This window comes from Thamnophis elegans, chromosome 8 (genome assembly GCF_009769535.1).
Source record: "Thamnophis elegans isolate rThaEle1 chromosome 8, rThaEle1.pri, whole genome shotgun sequence".
NCBI classification, from domain to species: Eukaryota; Metazoa; Chordata; class Lepidosauria; order Squamata; family Colubridae; genus Thamnophis; species Thamnophis elegans.
This window is the reverse complement of record NC_045548.1, coordinates 14,945,558-14,965,863: the sequence shown is the minus strand read 5'-3', so window position 1 is coordinate 14,965,863 and position 20,306 is coordinate 14,945,558. Positions and strand designations below refer to the sequence as shown.

Below are 20,306 nucleotides of genomic sequence, written 5' to 3'. Positions count from 1 at the left end.
CACGAATAAAAAAAGTTATGGAATGTTTAAATGAATGGTGTTAGTGCAAATTATATTTAGTTATATTTCCATTTCTTTTATTATGTACTTTTATTTTTGTTCTCTCTGCTTTCCCCATGATAATTGCTTACCCAAATGCAAGCAGGAATCTATTTGGCTCTGTTTAAATGAGTATGAATCCATAAGAATCAACTGCCAAGAGTACTGAAGTTTATTGTAACTTTGGTACCTTGTCAAATTAGGATAGGCAAATGCAGATCTTACTTTCTTTTTTAATAGATATACCACTTCTAAGGTCATATATTCTTATACATATATGACCTCTGAATCAATTGATTACAGCAAAATATTATAGTCAGACTAACTGATTTTATTATTGTTGCCTGCCCAGAGTCTGAGATAGGCAGCTATAGAAATTGAATAAATGAATAAATAAGTCACTTAATGATAGCCCTGCATTTTCATGAGTTTGCTTCTTGGTATATATTCTGCTGTCTCCTCTAGAGGTTTCATTTAAAAATTCCTGATTAGTATGTTTTTAAAAAGGTTAGTATTTTAAGAACTAAGAAACATTAATAGATTTGTTGAACCTGAAAAGTGGATCAATATTTTAAAAACAAATTGTTAAAGATGAAGGTTGCAATCATGTGGCCTTTAAGTCAGCAAAATAGCTTCAATGTTTGAGAGCTCAAAATGCTCAAAAGTTTCGAATTGCAGCGTTATTTAATTTAGTCCATTATTTTTAATTATAATGTGCCGAGAGAACAATTAACCTTATTTGGGTAGTTTTATGCATAAAAATGTTTATATATTTGGAAACCATTGTCCTTTTGTCCATATTAAGACCGCATTTTGCATTAAAAGAGCCTAGACATGATTTGATCTACTGATGGCTTTTATTGTTACTTGTAAATTCTGAATTTGAGCTGAACAGCAGTGCTGGAAAGGGAAAGATCAACATTTTCCTGAGACTTGTTCTTCAGTCATGCTTCTAGTAATAAGTACTTTATAAATTGAAGCTATGCTGGAAGTCAGAAAGATGGTTTGGGACTTGAATTCTTTGAAGCTGTGTCTGTCTTAAGATTCTGTAGCTTCTATAGCAATCTCAGGGAAAAATAGGCTTGGTTTAAGGCAGGACTGTCATGGCTCATGGCCACACCCACACCCAGTTCGGGGGGACCCGCTATGTCATGTGATGCTGCCATGTCGATGTGAGTTTGACACCCTGGTTTAAGGAGTTACAGTCTGCTGCTTCATGTGTGCCTCTGCAGCCTCCAAAATTCATTTGTTGTTGGTTGTTTAAATCTGTAGTGCTGCGCTTTGATTACAAATGGCAGAAAATTCAAGAACCATCAATAAAACTTTAATTGAAGGCATATAGTTCCTTCTTATAGATAGCATTAAAAGTTTCAAAGTTTCCTAATTTTTTTCTAAATCTATATTTGAACATTGTGCATGTGAATATTATTGTTTTGCTTTCAGCATATTCTGGTTAATTCATGTACACGCTATTCTACATTTTTGCAGAAATAAAAGTGAACCCATACATTTAACTGGATGGATTTTAATTTTGTATGGCATTTTCCCAACATGTCTGTTGCCTTAAATGTGATTGGGAAAAATCTAAATATTAAGGTATAAAACCAACATAAATTCAGTGACCATTTAAACAAAATGGAGTAAATTACTGCTAATTGGTACCATAAGGAATAAATATTGTTAAAAAATAGCAGTTATATAACAATTATTGTATAACTTTTGCACACCTTATTTATTTGTTTATTCCTTCTTTCAGTTTTTAAGGCAAGTTACCTATTTGCCAACATATCTGAGCTTCAAAAAAAAAAAGATGATAACCTATAATTGACAGCAAATAATATCTTCGTTAACCTCTACAGCCTCTGTATGATAGTAGTGCCAAACCAGTAGCAAATAGGAATACTGTAGACCCATTTCTGAAAATAGGTGAAGGGCTTGAAAGGGGACAATTTATTTTACTAAATTAAGATAAAAAATACTTAAGTCTTTTCAACATTCCCTATTAGTTTACTCCCCATTTGCAGGCTTTCTTTTGTAAAAGGAAGAATAATCTGTAAAATGATGGCTTTTATTTGAGTTATAATGTAGCTTATCTCTCCAGATTCTGTTTCTTGAAATTAAGCAAGACTATGTGCTCAGAATTGTCCTTTCAAGCTATTGCGGTTGCTGCTAAATAAGGGAGCAAGGAAGGTTTTTAAAACTCTCGAATTAGATACAGAGTCAAATAATATCTCTTTGCTTATCAAATGATCTCTTTGCTTGGACTTCTCATTAACATCTTGTCTGGTTGCCATGGGTGACTAGAAAGTGTCCCCAGGTGGTTTTACAAAATTCCTGATTTGCAGCACATTCCCCAGGATGATTCTCTCCTTTTAAAAAATAAATAAAAATCAATCAGACATGCTCAGTTCTGTGCTGATTGAACTCTCATCAATTATCAAGCCAGTTCTTTAATGCCTGCAGCTTTCATTTTATTTTATGAAGAGCTTTGCTGCTTGTATCCTTTTTGTCAGCTATAGTCCAATAAGTTCAGCCGGTGACGGACTGCACCCATTCACATCTTATAGAAGAAAGTGGGACTTACTTCTGAGTAAATGTTCATTGGGTTGAGTTGTTAATCTTTGTTTTTGGAAAGGGAAAAATGCCAGGTGAAAAGTGTCAAAAAAAACTCCATTTGAAATTCAGCTCCAGTTATGTTAAGAGGAAATTGTGTCATTTGAGACTTTTTTGTAATTCAGATTTGTTAATCGGCACTCAGATGACTTTAAAATACTAATACTTAGAGATCATACTTACGTAGATTATTTTGCTGAGTTCCGGGTCAACAGCTATAAATCCAGTTCAAATGAACGGAAAGTATCTGGAAAGAAATAAGCTTCATTAACAATTTATTGGGCACAATTTATTATAAACATATGCTATATTGAGCACAATTTCAGTTTTGGTAAGTTAAAATCTCCCTCCACCCCAAACAGCCATGAGTGGCTGCTAGGAAAATGTGCCTTTTTTTCCAAAGCGGTTTTAAAATCTCATAAATGGTTCAGCAGATAATTGCTGATATTTTTGTAAGTGCAGAACTTTTGTGAGTTTATTGACAAAATTGTTTTAGCCCTGATTAACACCAGAAGATTAAAAAGCTAGTTGGCATTGATAAGGGTTAGGAGTAATCACTGATGTAGTATTATTGTAATTAAATGTATGTGGAATGTTACAGCAATATAAATTGTTCTTAGCTTTAAAAAGAGTGTAGTAAAATAATAATGCATATAGTGGTATGACTTAATTCTGTGCAGTAGTTTATTATTTGAATACATACTAGTTTCCACCCATTCTGTTCACAGAAACAGTCAGACAATGCCTCATTCTGCATTGTAAACCTTTAAGAATCCAAATTTCATTTTAAAATGTTTGAAAATATAGTTCCCCAAAGCCTCAGATAAAAAACAGTGAGATTTTTAAAAATCCATGTTTTTTTCTGACATATCTAAATCTAAAAATTGATATACCATTGAACTTATTATACATAAAAATATTATTGTCATTAAGAAACTTGATTAGCAGGCACAGTTTGACAATGGATACATTGATAAAATATGATGTGCGAATGGTGGACTGATTCCCAGTGTGATGCTTTTTAACATCAGTGGGTCTGTTCTATTACTAAATCAGAATAAACCTTATGTAAATTATAACTAAAAGAAAATCAAATGCTTTTGGCACAAGTTACTTCTCATCATCTTTAGTATTGCCGATATAATTTTATGCTCTTTAAACTTCATTATGCAAACTTAAGAATTAGTTTATCATGAACATTAAAAAGTCTTGCCAATAGTGCTAAAGAATGATTTTAAAATGTCTGGGTAGGGGGACATTTTATTGTTTAGGTTTTGCAGTAGTGATCGGTATTGAAAGCTGAGTTGGCACAAACTAGTCTCTTTTTCTGGATAAAAGGGAAACGGACTATGAGATAAGTTATTGATGAAATTAACTGCTGAAGTGGAGAGGAAATGCAGCTCGCCGATACATGTCATAGTGTGAGCTCTATTAAATGAATATATGTGCAGTCAACCATTCAGAGGAGCCACACTGGTCTTGAACTGCATTGATCTATAGCATAATTCTAAATGAAATTGATGGATGAGAGCAGTCATTGACAGGAAGGGTAAAGAGAACCATGAAATGTCTTGTATCTGCAAAGTATGATGGAGAATAGACTGTTGATTAGAATATACTACAGGAGTCTAATGTTCTCATGTTGTCTTATACTTATTTACAATGTGTTCAGTTTCAATAACTCTGAAAAATGCTTACCTTGTATTTTCTAGAAGTTAATTATTTTGTAGAGACTGTACTCCCACCTTTAAAAAAAATAGAAATGTTTTTAAATTTGAAATACAGTACTAGTAAAACTGTCTATAGGATTTTTTTTTCTTTATGTCTTATGCTCTACCAGAATTAACAGTGATAGAATTGTAGGATTCAATTTAAAAAAAAAATCATAGCTTAGTTTCTATTTTAGTGGAATCTAAAATATGTAATGTTCTTGGGGTTTTGTTTTGGTTTTGCAATTTTAAGGTTCCTGTTTTATTCGAACTGATCAGCTGGATGGAGAGACAGACTGGAAACTAAAAGTTGCTGTTAGTTGCACACAGAGATTACCAGCTTTAGGGGTAAGCATTATGGTTCAACCTTTTAGTCCTTTCATTGCAGTTAAATAATTACTTGTTTTGGATTCTTTTTTTAATCAACATATATAATATCAAACTCCTGAAATCAATAAATATTTCAAAATTTTAAAAGCATAAGATAGTGAGAAGAAGGGCTTCTAAATCGTAGCTTCAGAATTTCTTAAGAATATCTGTGGACTGTTCATTATTACTTTTTATGACTGTATTGGTGAGACAAATTTTAAGGCCCATTTCAAATATTTTTAAATGACTCCAGTCAATTTCTCAAAAGCTTGTTCTTTTGGGAGGCATGGACCTCAAGTGGAAGGTACTTCAAATCCAACACTGACATTTGTTGGACCCTTTAAAAACTTATGCATCTTTCTAGGCTTGCATCTTTTCCATGTGCTTCTGGGAAAATACTTATTTGTTGTAGAGAGGTATGTGATTACACCCTGTCACTGCTGACAGGAATGGTAAGTGCACTCACACCTAATTCAAAGCCCTGTTTCAGCTTCAAATCTGAATATTACACACCAAGACTTCTTCCCACATATGACCAATTAAACCCTTAGATCTTTTGCTGTGTGAGGAAAGGGTTGCTGCCAAATGAGCAGAGATGGATGATTACTATGAATCTCTTTTCTTAATGATTTGCTCATCATGGAATGGGATCTTCAGAGGGTTTAGGCACCAAGTAAAGAAAGTGCTTTTAATTTTTTTTCAGATCTTTGAACTATTACTATTTATCCCAATTTTTATAAATGGGAATGTACTATTTTTATTTATTTTTAATAATATTACCTTTGAACCCTCAGTCCATGATGATTAATACATACACTAAATCAAATATTTAAAAACTATATCAAAATATAACTGTTATACCATAAAGATAAATAAATGGTGGTATTAATATTACAATTTTAAAATTAGGCCCAAGAAAAAACTGGAAACCAGTGCAAACCTTTCAAAGCTCACTGGATGATTTGGGGCCAGTCATTTCTCAGCCAGTACTTGTTATAAGGAAAAATGAAGGAGGGAGTCTTTGAGTTTTGGAGAACATAACAAGATCAAGTATTGTTACAACATTGCATTTATTTGTTAATACACAGCTATTACATCTATAATGCAATAATTGCATTATTGTATTTTCATTGCTGTATGCCATTTTAGTTAGATTCAGAAAGTTCAATTTACAGAGATAAGACAGAGTCATAAAACTGGTCTTTTACAGTACAATGAGCTTTATTAAATTTTAATTTTTGTTAATAGATATATTGTTTAATGTAAGTCTGTAGGTAAAGGGCTGGTTTTTCCTTTAATGCATTGAGTCTGCTTTAATGTAAAACCAATCTGAGATTTTTTTTATTAATTTGTTTTATATAAATATGATAAAATAAAAATTAGTTTGGCACTGGATATTCTGACATAGTTTACCAAAAAAAGGATTTTTCACAGGAACATAGAATATAATTCTACCTACAAAATATAATAATTTGCTTTGCACAAAGCAAACTCTTGTTTTATAAATAAAGGCTGTTCTTGTAGTTATAAGCCATCTGAACCATACGGCGAACTGGGATACACATATTTTTAATGGCTCAGGAACCACAAATTGTGCAAGATGCTACATCTGTCCATGGTGCTTTCAACTGTTAATTCAAAACAATATCCCTGACATGCTACATGATTAATTTTGAAAGTAAAAGAAACACAGATGTTCAAAAAAAAGCACCCCAAAGTCCAATAGATATTTTCATCAGTTAGGCTAAAATTAAAGGATAGTTCTTCAAGTTGCTCCTGATATGGAGAGCATGGAACAGAAAATTAGGAAATCTGCCTAAAGAGGAAATGAGTACAGGAATTTCAGTGACTAATTTCCTAAAGAGAGGTTTCTCTTAAAAAGTGTTCTGATTTAACTTTTGAACAGTTGCAGGAACTGGTATGTCTAGTTTAATGAAAAGAAGGACTAGGGGAGACATGATAGCAGTGTTCCAATATCTCAAGGGTTGCCACAAAGAAGAGCGAATCAAACTATTCCCCAAAGCACTTGAGGGTAGAACAAGAAGCAATGGGTGGAAACTAATCAAGGAGAGAAGCAACTTAGAACGGAGGAGAAATTTCCTGACAGTTGGAACAATTAATCAGTGGAACAGTTTGCCTCCAGAAGTTGTGAATGCAAGAAGATGTTGGATAACCATTTGTCTGAAATGGTATAGGGTTTCCTGTCTAGGCAGAGGGTTGGACTAGAAGACCTCCAAGGTCCCTTCCAACTCTGTTATTCTATTCTATTCAACTTCTGTGACAATAGTTTTCTAAGTGTGAGTGGTCCTTGTTACGTGTGGTCTCATTGTCTTCCATTTCATGTGCTCATGGTTAGAAAATGCAAACCAGATCTTGGTAGCTATTTGAATTTCACACTTCTTTGGGTTTGATGCATTTAACACATGTGCAAATGGTAGGTGGATATTTATGGCTTTGTTGGGTATTTATGATTCCAATACTCCTTGTTTCATTATCTACAGTTTAGCTGGAAAGGAATCCCTACCCTTAATTAAATAAGGAAATTTCTACCACGTATTTGCCTCAGATGTTGGAATATAAGAATGTAAGCTTAGAATTTGTATCACATCAACCACATGCATGACATTTTTATATCAACATGGCTTGCTGAGGACACTGCTGTTTTGTGAAGATTCTTAGAAGGTGGGCATTATAGGAAAGTGAAAATAGTGCTAGAGAGAACTGCATTTCTTAGGAAGTTTTAGGATCCAAGTATTGTTAAGCTTCTCACTATATATTATGACTGCTTTTTACCATCTTCACAATAATAAAAAATGCACCAAATAAATGAGTGAAGAGAATGGCAACAGCAATTTACATTCCTGAAAATCAAACTATGGATTTTCATTAAATCTTATTGCATTGAGCGCTACAGATCCTGGCAATCTGTAGATATCCTGGAAATAGTCACTGATATTTCATAGCTTGTCAAATATTTTTCACAAATTGTCAACATTTGTAAGGATTTTGTGGTTAGAATGTAAAAAAGAATGGATGATTTCTGTTTTACAGTAATTCTTGAATGCCACCTGCTGGGCTGCTACTAAAATGGCTGAGGAGAACCTTTAAGCTTATCCTTCTTTCTTAATTTTTGCTTATTGTATTCTTGCACAGCTTTTTCCATAATACCACTACGCTCAAAATCTGTCATCAATTTGACTCATGCAGGTTGTAGAGAATGAAAAGGTTATGATTTAAACAAATGAATACTACCCTATAATCCAATAAACCATTTCAGTTTTCAGTGGTAAAAAGCTGTTTAATGAATGTTTTAATACATGCTTGGCACAAAACATTTGCTAACAAAAATCAAGATTAATAATTTAAATAAAATATACATTCAATGGTTATTTTGGCAATTCTATTCTGACTGGTGATACAGTTTTCAGGTTAGAAGATATGACTTTTTGGCAACATTTAACCTTCAATGTTGCCAATTCAGCTTAATTTTTAATGTTATAAAGCTCTGGTTCATTAGGATAACATTTCTTCTTATTGATAAATTGTGGGTTTAAATTAGTAAAAAATATTGATTTCTTTTATGTAAATTATTTGAACAAAACAAAAACAGAGTCTGCTAAACAGATTAAAGCAGAAAAGTGTGGAACCAAAGACTGTTCAACTTATAAAGACCGCAAAACATGTAAAACAAACAACAATAAGAACAATCTTAATATATAAAATAAGGTTTAAAAGAGAAAAGAAACAAGAATTGTATTGAATTAAGCAGTTGGACTTTTATTGTAGTTAATATACTGTTGGTAATTGTCATTCATTTCCAAACATCTCTTGCATTATTATCATGGTCTGTCAATTCCATCATCAGAGTGCATAAAGACTGCAACTTTATCTTCAGTGGCTCCTGGAATAAATAAACAGGCAAAACTTTAGAGCTCTCTTAAAGAACAGATGACACCCTCAAAGATGATCGCTACAGATTTTCTTGTCTTCCCGAACCACTTAATGCGATCAGAGAATTAAAATTTCAACAAGTCATTTAATGATGCCTGAGCTGTAAGAACTGTAACACCCAGGTTAGGTTTCTTGGTTTCATAGTTATATGCACGGTAGTGTTTTTCTACACTGTATATTCTTGAATAGGCTTCTTTGGCCTAAGTGATCAAGTAAATTTATTAGCAGCAATGAGGTCACTGTAATTTTCAATAAATAGTGACTTGCTGATTTATATCAAAAGATCCATAAAGCAGTAAACAATACCATTTACATTTAATTAGTTTTATTGAACCAGAAACAATTTTATTTATAATGAACTACATGTTATGATTAAGGATGTATTTTAATGATCTTTAAGTAAGGTGAACAAATGTTGCCCTTGACCTAATAGAGGAAGTTTTTCTATATTATTGATAACTCCAGAGTGATTTCTAAATTATTATTTCAGAAGGAAGGAAAACAGTGTTATTATTGTACCATCTCTTAATTGTTTCAGGACCTATAGAAATACTTGGATGTATCCTTGCAAAATAGTTTGCTGAGATTCTTCATCTTTGTTCTAAGCAATTACAAAATCATGGTTAAAATTGTATATACTTGTAATATAAAGTGTTGTCAATTTCTCATGCATAGAAAATCTTAGTATTTGCATACAGTACAAATACATATGCATTTCTGGCTCATGGCAATGCAAAATAGTTAACACTATTTTAAAGATTCCAGTATATATTCCATTTCCTTAAAATGGAAATTTATAATCAGTAGGGGGCAATAATTAATTTGTTTATTTCAAATTTAGTTATAATGTTTAAATATGTCATAAGTGCTTTTATAGATCAAACTAGCATTCTTTTTGTTCTTGAGACAATTTTGGACACCAAATATTTTTTTCCAGATAAAATAAATGTTTAAATCATCTCATTTGCTTCTAGATGAAATTTTTTTGCAAAGCGTGGAGTCTGTAAAGAAAGAAAACTTTCGTGCTTGGCTCACTTCATTAATAGTTTTTATTGTATTATGAGTATGTGTGTGGTATTAGTTTTCTGCCGTACCGAGACTCCTATTTTTCTGTGAACAATAAAGCACATAATAGCCTGGATTATCTAAATTGTAGGTGATAACAGATTGAGAAGAAATGAATGATGCAGATATAGGACACCACATGTGTATTAGGTTCATATGAATTATTTCTCAAGAGGCTGATGAAAACTAACTTTGAAGAACAAGAATGCATTGAATGGAAGCTTGTGTGAAAGCTTACAATAAATGGTTGATAATTTAGCATTAGAACAGCTGATTTGTAGTGGAAGATGTTGAAATATGATTTGTGCCCTTAAAATATGAATAAAATAGTTGGATGAGCTAGTATACATAATTAATCAGAACCTGAAATGAAAAGTGTAGTTAGAATTACATTCTTTTAAAATTAAATGGAACACAAACAAACACATTTGCTTACTTAGTTGTCCTACTGCTTTTATTCAGGTACTTAATGCATTTCTGTTAAAAGATATTTCAGATAGGCATATATTTGCCTAATCCAGGTACCTTTGAGAATACTATACTTGTAACACTATCTATACTAAATGAATGATCCATGATATAGGCAAGAAAGCTCTATATTTCTATATCTATATATCCTATTTTAAAAAGGAGAGGGATTTCAGAAACAAGTAGAAGGATGAACCATTACAGATCCTTGGGTGAGTACTGCTACTCGTAGTCACGGATGACTCTTCCAAGTGAAGTGAGGGGATTTCTTGTTGAAATCTGTTCCCAGATAAATAGATAAAAGAGACTTACTTGCTGGATATACTTGCTGGTATAAAGAATAAATGCAGCTAGCCATTTACTGTGTGGGCACAAGGAAAACCACTCATCTACATCTGTGTTTACTAAATGTAAATATAAAACATAATAACAACCTAATAAAATGCAGTGTTATGCAAAACAGCTTTCATAAATAATCTCATGATTAAAGGCTTACTTGGCCTTTTGAAATATTGAAGCTATAAACATAACAATATATTCTAAAGTGTTGAAAATTAAACATCTGACTTAGCTAGAAATAATTTTATGGATATTTTCAGGGAAGCTAGACCATAGAAAATTGTTAGGAATTATTGAATATCATATTCTTCATCAAGGTTTCTGTGGATGACACATTTAGTTTCTCCAGTTGGAAACTTTTGGACCTTAGACTATTGGTATGAACTCCTATATACATTGTGCAATCTCCTATGCATATGTATTTCAGATATTCTTCAACTACCAATTCATATTATTTCAACTTTAGTTTTTAGGCTGCCCGGAGTCATCGTGGAGTGGGGCAGCAAAAAATGTAATAAATAAAAAGTTTTTTAGATCCATACATGAGATTGGTCTTGTTCATTCTACATTTCTACAAGCAACCATGGTGCTTTAACTTTGAACACCTCCTTATGTAAATGTCATTCTTGCAGGATCGGGCATCATAGTCTCTAATGGTTACACCTTAGAGAGAAGCACATTGAAAATTGTTGTAAAGATGCCAGGCATTTATAGAACTGACTTATTAAAATTATTTTGCTAACTAGTACATGTTAAAAAGGCTGCCAATTCTGAGTCTAAAGAAGCAATAACCTTGAAAACTCCCCTTTGTCAATCTTATGTATAATGTTGTAGAGATATTAGTTACAGTACCCGTTACATTAGTCACACTATTTCTTGAAATCATTAAAGGACAGCCGCACACACAGTTTGGCTAAATAGTATGTTAATGGCCCTGTTGTATTACCATTCATAGTAACAGTTTTACTTGGTGCCCTACATATTTCTTTTGTGCTGTCTTAATTTTTATATTTTATGATGTATGCTGCCCAGAGTCAGTTGTTGAGATGGACAGGTGTAGAAATCAACTAAATGAGTAAAGTAACATCATTACAAAAAAGACACAATGGTACTTTCATTTGTGGCATCTGGAGTTCCTTCCATCAAGGCCTACTAAAACCAAATTTAGTAGGCACTGAATTGCCTTTGCTCCCTCTTTCAGGGTGATAATAATCTGATATGATTGTTGTTTTGAAAATTAGAATTTCCAATTGGCGGGCAGTATTTAGTAGGAGATGCAGATGGGACTCCTTAGCCTGGAGTTGGGCCCTCATGGAAGATTTGTGGGATATGTAAGGTAAGGTATGATCTGCCTTTTGCCATGTAAGGTATGGCAAAAGGCAGATCATACTCGAAAAATACATGCCTTTTACTAGTGTTGTGTTTCAGTCCCCTGTATCCAACCTCTTCATCCAACCTGGTTTTTGACTGTTACTGCTGAATGCCAGGAAAACCTGCAGTAAAACTCTTATCATATGGTATACATTACCGAGACCTGGGTGGACATTGTAAGAAGTATTTCCCTGCTCAGAGATATGCCCACCTGAGTTTTGGATGTGACAGCTGTTGAGAGTCCAGGGCAGCAAGGAGGTAGCCATTGTTATCGAAGATACTTTGGAGACAATCAGAGACTGTCTCACAGGAAGTGTAACTCTGTTTATTAGAATCAGTTGGGACTACTGCTATGATACCAGCCTCCCTACTATTCAGAATCATTAATTGTGAGCTGGGCAGTTACATAAATTTTAAAAATAAATAAATGAATACAATCTCTTAAGTTCTGAAATGTTTCAAATCGAGCTTTGCATAAACACAAGAGCTAATACATGTGATCTAACAGAACAAAGAACCACAGTAATAGGTAACTTCTTTCATATTTCAAACAATGTATGTGCAGTTATACATATTAGTTTTGTTACTTCTATACCAGGATTAGATATAATTTGGACATTAAAGGACTGCTGTATATTGATGGGAATTCATTTAGTCTTTACTTTAACAAGTATTTCAAACAAGGAGAAGATGTTCAGAGAGTAGGAATAGGTTTTACATTGTAGGCATCAAAAGTATGATGGAAAGTATGTAGGCATCAAAAGTATTTCCATTTTTTTGTTATTCATACATCATAATGTTAATAATGCAGATAAGCTAAATATATCAACATTCTAAACTATAATGCTATTTTTTTAATTACTTGAGGACAATCCATGAAAAAAATCACATTAATTGTGCCTATAGTACAAGTAAAGTCAAAGCATATTTCATTATTTTTTCCCAACATTTCAAGTAACCTCTATAATTTCATTGTATTTAAGTATAATGACAATAAAGATTATACTTAATGTAGAAAATAAATTCTAGATGAAGGATAGGAAATGCACAGAATTTCTGCTCTATTGTTTCTATATAAGCATGATAAGATAGATGTGAGGGGTTGAGAAATCAAGACTCTATTGATTTATCATTGACATACAGAGATATTTTAAAAATTATGTGTTATAGGACCTGTTTTCAATCAATGCGTATGTTTATGCTCAAAAGCCTCAAATGGATATTCACAGCTTTGAAGGTACCTTTACACGGGTAAGTAGTTACTGTAAGTACTCATTCTTGCTCTACTCATTTGTCTTAATTGGCTTAAGAAGGAAATACTTTTAAAAGTAATTATGTCTCTGAATAGTCAGAGAGTGAGTATTTAGTGTAGTTTGATACTATTCCATTACACTTTACCTCCTTATGCATGTGGAACACTTTTCAAAAATTTTGGCAAATTTTGAGATGAGAGCTATGTAGGACATGGGATAGAAATAAATATTGAAGGGACATTTGTTTCTTCTATCGAATCATCCATATTTTGATGATGGTTCACAGCACGATAAAAGCCGTTCAAGGAGAATAAGATTTGCAAATGTATACCAGATGAGAACCCAAAATGGATTTTTTTTATCTATAAAAGTTGCACAATTCAGATCACAATCAAGTTTCAAGCAGTGCCCATTGATTGCAGCATATATCATATCACAACAGCTGGAAAATGTATTAAATCTATAAAAGAATATTAAAATAAAACCTGTTGTTCATCATAATTTGTTAAGATCAAGGAAAAGCAGGTTTTTCCATTCTTCCATTCAGCAAGAGGCTATTTACCCAGCAGGCTTCTTAGTACCTATTGCTAGTTTAGTAAAGACATTGCTCATGCAAATGGCTAAGTGCAGTTTCTGATTCACATTCTGCCGCTACACATGCAGATACTCTTTTAAAATGCACTGTTTATGCTTATTAGCATTTCAGGAGGAGGAGGAAGAAATGCAGAGTTTAATCTCTTCCCTTGTCCACACCACATGGCCCTGCCAAATAAATCATTAGCTTCCACAAACTCTTTTTTTTAGCCCTTTTCTAATCCAATGCAGATTCCACAAATGAGTTAGGTGGGAAAATTGTAATTGAAAGAAAATAGTTGAGCTTCAGCTACTAATTTCCTTAATTCTTTAACAATCTATTTTTCTCTGAAATAGGACAGATTCCATGAATGCTTACAGATTTTTATCTACTCCTGTCATTTGAATTGTTACTTCAATTTTAGATAAAATTGCATACTGTTGGTAAAGATAAATGCATATGTTAAAGGAGAAGGACGAAATAAAAAAGCAAGTTTCTTCTTTCTTAGCTACAGTTGGGTAGCAAGGAAATTTTAAGGTTTACTGTTGTTTTGTTTCTTTTCCAGTGTGCTAACAATATATGTAAATCCTGGATCATTATTTTATTTCTAAAGGCTGATATTTTCTAGTTACTGTAATACTGTACACTGTTAGTGTAGTATGTATGCTGTTAGTGTACAGTATACGGTATTGCTGTGAGTGTAAATTTTCCTTATTAAGTGATAGTTCAAAGCTCGGAAGTTGATAATTCCCTCAGGATATCAGAGGTTAATTCTCTTTACCTGGGAGAATTCATTCCTATCACCCCAGGTGTTTATTGTAAACTAAGCCTATAATTTCATTTAAAAATATATTCAATTTACAAAATAACATCTCAATGCCAGTTCCCAAATGTATTTTTTTACAAACAGTGGATATGATTTACAGTTAATGTGTCTTTAATGCTTGTATACTTGCATAGAAGTCTGTTATTTAATAGCAGAGTCTTTAGGAACTTCAGTTACCAGATACTGTAATGGCAATGAATGTTCCAGACTGTGAGGGAGGCCAGTCTTAAAGTTGTGTCTATTAACATGCTTTACAGAAGTCAGATTTGGAAATAGGGGAACTAATATATATATATATATATATACACCTTCTCCAGACACTGAGTCAATATACTGGGGTTATTGTGTTTTACTGATTTTTGGATTTATTTGGTGGTTTTTAATTAGGTGAAGCGCTCAGAGTCACAAATGTAGGATGGGCAGCTATATAATTCAGTACCATACAATACATTTTCTGAAATTACTTATTGTTTCTTTTTCATTGTAAGTCTGGATAACATACAGGTATTACTTTTTCTGTCCCGAGTCATTATTCTGATGTTTAATATTTTTATACATATTTGTAAATAATTCTTTACTTCAGAAATACAATTTTATCAAGCAGTCCTCTTTTTTTCTTTACAGGAAGACAGTGATCCAACTGTTCATGAGAGCCTAAGCATAGAAAATACACTGTGGGCAAGCACTGTTGTTGCATCAGGTAAAAAAGAAAGCATAGTTTGGAAACATGTGACAAAAAGAAATATTTCTTTTTTCACATTTTTATTCATTTTTTTCTATTAACCTTTTTCAACCCTAGCCTTTTTAAAAAATCATCAGGTTCTTTTTTGCTTAATACTTGTCTATGTTCCCAAATGCTACTTGTATTATCTTTAAAAGAATTATTAGGTTAAATATTTCCCATGTTCTTTTTCCAGCACGATAAAGTAAAAACCTGTTTAGAGTCATGAAAAGTTTTCTTTTGATTCATCAAAAAGTCCTTACATTGTTTCATTAGCTTTACATAATGATAGATGAGAAATGATGGCAGGTAATTTTGATATGAACAATCTGAAAGCGTTTTAAGTCTGAATAAGAATGAAATGAAATTCTTATACTTGGATGTTTTGGGCCTTTGTGCTTCAAAAGGAGAGTTACAAATTCCCATTCAACAAAACGTCAAGATCATGTCAAATTATGCAGTTGCATTATGTAGAATCATTATTACTAAAATGTACTCATGGGACTGCTTTAATAAGCGGCAAGAAAAACCTTGAGGAGGAAGAGCTGCAGCCAAAACATCAGTCAAATAAGAGAAATATCCCCTGAAAGCAGGAATTGAGTTTGAGAAAGTGTCTCAGACTGAATGCTTCCTAGTTCTCTTTAGGATAAAGGCAGAGAGGGGAAAGGCACATACAAAGTTACAGCATTCTGTCAGTGCAGCCAAATAATAAAAAGTAGTTTTAATATTCACGCCTTTGGTGTTAAAATCTTAGGAATAATGCTGGCAGTGTTCTGTTTTAGATATCCAATGAATGAAATGTACAGACCAGACAATTCTTATGCCATAAAACTTGAAGAGAAACTTTTAGATTAGTTGGTGATGCAGACTTTTGGGTTTTTTTTCCTTTTGAAATGTTCAATTATAACACATACAATAAGACTCTCATATAACTCTTCCTTATATTTGTTCCAGGAACAGTAATTGGTGTTGTTATTTACACTGGAAAAGAGACTCGAAGTGTAATGAACACATCAAATCCAAAGAATAAGGTAAACTGGCTTCGGAATTAACAGAAAGAAAACAAACATATCTACTATTTTAGTTAACTTCTCCTATTAAAACATATTTAAACTCTAAATAAAATATTAGGTTCCTTTTATTGTTACTTATTTTAGGGCGGTGCATTAATCTGAATTTGAAGAAGAAAAAGTGATTTGGATTATCTATGGGTAATCATATACCACCTGCAACAGACCTCTAAAGAAGTGAAACTCTTTAAATTCTTTTTTGCAGCAACATGAAAATACATTTCAGATACGCCAATGGATGTTATGTGCATTCACATGCATGTTCCATCTTACTTTTTGCCACATTTTCCTAATATATGTTATCTATACAGATAATTTATATGTTTGTTTTTAACATTGATATTCTGCCACTGCTGGAAGAAGTATATTGGGATCCTCTTCCAATTGATGATCTTAATGGCAGAGGGATTCGAGCAGATAACTATGTTGGTGGATTATTTTTTTCATAAAGAATAATTCTCCATGCATATTTTTATTTTATAGGTAAGGATCACCTTTATAAGCTGTGAAGTACATAGTTTCCAAAACGAGTATAATTTTTAAAAATATCTTTGTTGCTCTTCGTTATTTTTAACCCTGAATAAAATTGGCTTTTGAAAATCTAAATGCTTTTATAAGTGTACGATTTAGAGAATGGTTGATGATGAGGTTTACTGCTGTATTGTTCAAACTGGGTTATGGTTTCAAGATTGTCCTGTTCTGCTGTAAATCCACTAGAATTATTGAAAACAAGGTTTGTGCCTATTACCTCCCTCTGTAGCCTGAAATAATATGGCAGGGGGAAAAAAGAGAAGTTGGCTAACAATAGTATGAGCATTAAAAGGTGCTAAGGATTTAAGCCATAAAAATTGTGGAAGATATAGAAAGCTAGTCAGATGGCTAGGAGTCTACTTCTTTGTTGCTTTTTTATTTGAAGGTTCTTATTATAGGAATTGAGACAGTGAGAACATATCTTAAATAGAACTGCTATTTTTCTCTATTTAATAGGATTTCTGTCACTGAGATTATAGAGCTCTTTTTTTAAAAAATGCTGCTGAAATGGTAACTCACTTTCTCATGCCTTCCAAATGCCACTGATTTGGTATTTGAAAGGATATGTGCATATATGGGTGTTCCATATCCTTCCACCCTTCTGCCATCAGAACTGGTGAAGCGAAATGTTTTCTTCTTCTTTCTCAGGGAAAAAACAGTTCAGTTTCCTTTTGAAGAAAACAGCATCTTTGAGACACGGGTGTTCATGTGTGAATATATTTCCACACGCACATACATATACATGCACAAACATAGAAACATGCAGATGTGCAGTCGTGCATACATACACATATGATTATGTTCCATCAAATTGTTTTTTACTCCTAGTGACCATATAGATAGATTTTCTGCATGATGATCTGTCCCTAACCTGTCTTTTAGAACAGAACTGTCACAATCTCTCTCAGCTGGGATTGAGAGTGAAATAAAGGCTTCTGGCTGTTACTAAACCTTTGAGTAGCAGTTATTGCCAAAAGCAAAAATATACTATTGAAATAAGTCAGAATGGTTGAGAATTAGTCTTCTGTAGTTCATCACTATGACAGTTATGCCACTGATGCTTTGCAAAGATCTATAGTTTGCGTTTTATAACATTTAGATCAAACTGATGCCATCTTCTAGAGATTTGGAGTGAAGCATTATTAGTGTTCTGATGTTACTGAGTTGAGAAAATTACATCACAGCGAGGTGGGAGGGGCAGAACTGCCTGGTGTCAGTAAAAAGAAAGATAACATTTCATAAACTTAAGGCCAATCCAGAGGAGAGTTTTGAAACGTTATGCCCAACCTAATCTGAAAGAGATTACCTTTCCACATTTAAAAAAAGGCAGCAGTCTGGGACTTCATTAGCAACCACAGTTGGGATCGACAACTCTTGTCATTATGCAAAGCAGTCACTTAGGTCTCTCATTTTCAATTCTGTGCTACAAATATTCGCCTCCATACAGCCATTTGGTAGTGGAAAGCATGGTTAAGATAATAATTCATTAAAATATAATTAAAACTTTTCAATAACTTAAACTGAAAAAAATTCTTGGTATCTATTCCAGAAACAGAGTGAATAGAATTCCAAATGGGATGTTTTTCACAACTTAAGAACAATAAATACTCATTCCTAAGTCCATCAAGCACAATTCAGTGAATGATGATATCTTCAGAATGACGTTTTCTTCCTTAACGTAGAAGCAGTTTCTATGTATCAGATAGCTCTCAGCTTTGTATAGCTTTAAATGAAAAACCGAAACACTAACAATTGAATTTGGGAAGGAATTACTGATTCCCTGATCATCTCCCATCTGAACAATTGCAATGGACTCTACAAGGGCCTACACTTGAAAAGCACCCATAAGTTTCAGCTGGTACAGAATGCAGCTGCTCGAGCGATCTTGGGTGGCCCAAGGATGGCATATGTCACATCTCTGCTGCATGAGCTGTAATGGGTGCCAGTTTGTTTCCAGATTCACTACAAGATTATGACCTTTATACCCATATATGTCATGGGGCCAGATTACCTGCGTAGATATCTTCACCCCATCAGCGTGTGCCACTCGGACAGGCAGAGATGGTATGCTACAGACTCTGTCACTTAAAGAATTCTGACTGAATTCTGACTGGGTCTAGGAAGAAAGCCTTTTTTTTTCTGCTGCCCCCAACCTTTGGAACATCCTGCATCCATCCCCCAAAGGTGAGGCAGGCTCCCACTTTCCTGGCCTTTAGGAAATGCTTGAAGACCTGACTCTTGTGATTTGCTTACAGGGCACAGAGGAGCACATAGCCAAGGCTAGCCAAGGTTAGCATCCTGAAGTCCCTTCCCGCCTTTTGAATTCTCATTTTAATTATTCTTGGTTTTAACTCTTTTTATATTTACATGTAGCTTTTATGTTTTTATGGATATTTGTATACCATCCAGAGTCGCTCTGTGAGGAGATGGGTGTTTTCCAAACATGAAATGCAAATAAATAAATAAACAGGTCTTTCAGTAGAGGTATGATCACTGTTTCTGCTTAGATTAGCAGGCTATTTGCCATATATTCTTTTGAAAAGAGCTTTAGATGCCTAGCAGGATAGTCTTTTATATAGAGATTATTACAAAATATCAAATTTTCTTGAAAGAGCATTGGTAATAATTGTCAGTACAGCCAGTTTAGGAATCAGCTGTTATTTGTTCCTTGGCCTTGAATCTGCCACCTGGAAGGCCAGGAACAATACAAAAACAAAAAAGGTATCTCAGAAAGAAAAAATATTTTTTTCTCGGAGTATCTGTGTGGATTGAATAAGAAACCCAACATTGTCTTCATAGTTTCCACAAAGACAATGTAGTTCCAAGTCATTCTAACAGCTGAGGGTTGGGCATTATCCCAGGCTGCAGTCCTTGAATTCTTTCGCACCTTGATTAGAGAGGTAGCTATGCAGAAGGAAGGTCAAGACAGAATTAGCACCTCCAGAGTTTCATCTTCGCATCATTGTGTTTTAAATATTAATTTAAATATACGTCTCTGCCAGAGAATACGTGAATAAATTTGTAATAGAACTTAGGATGCTTTCTACTTCTGTGGAATTTCTGATCCCCAAATATGAGCTTGTAATGTTCCATCCTATAGTCAGAATACTATTATGATTATTTAATTCCTGATAAAGAACATTTCAACCTCTCTGGGAGTTTTTTCATTCAAAACTGCAAATAATTACTAGTCTCAAGCAATAACCTTCCTAAGAGCTATTAAAAAGACATCTCAGTTATCATGAACTGAAACTTGAGATTTCTTTTTATAAACTAGACCTTTATTTTGTAATATATATATATATATATATAAACTTTATATATATATAAACTTAGACTGAAAAAATCAATTGTGACAGGTTGCCATTTTCATGCCATTCATAGTAATAAGTTACTTAGAGTCAGAA

The 20,306-nt window shown here is 33.3% G+C and overlaps 1 protein-coding gene across 2 annotated transcripts in view; it reads left to right on the top strand.

Annotated features, from left to right (window-relative positions):
• The window catches only part of ATP9B (ATPase phospholipid transporting 9B (putative)), a 147,832-nt gene that overhangs the window by 45,540 nt on the left and 81,986 nt on the right, over positions 1 to 20,306 (top strand). For both annotated transcript variants that reach the window (XM_032222525.1, XM_032222524.1), the window contains exons 8-11: positions 4,615 to 4,709; positions 13,095 to 13,175; positions 15,202 to 15,277; positions 16,253 to 16,329. In XM_032222525.1, the coding sequence (XP_032078416.1) occupies positions 4,615 to 4,709; positions 13,095 to 13,175; positions 15,202 to 15,277; positions 16,253 to 16,329 (329 nt within the window). The remainder of the gene's footprint in view (positions 1 to 4,614; positions 4,710 to 13,094; positions 13,176 to 15,201; positions 15,278 to 16,252; positions 16,330 to 20,306) is intronic.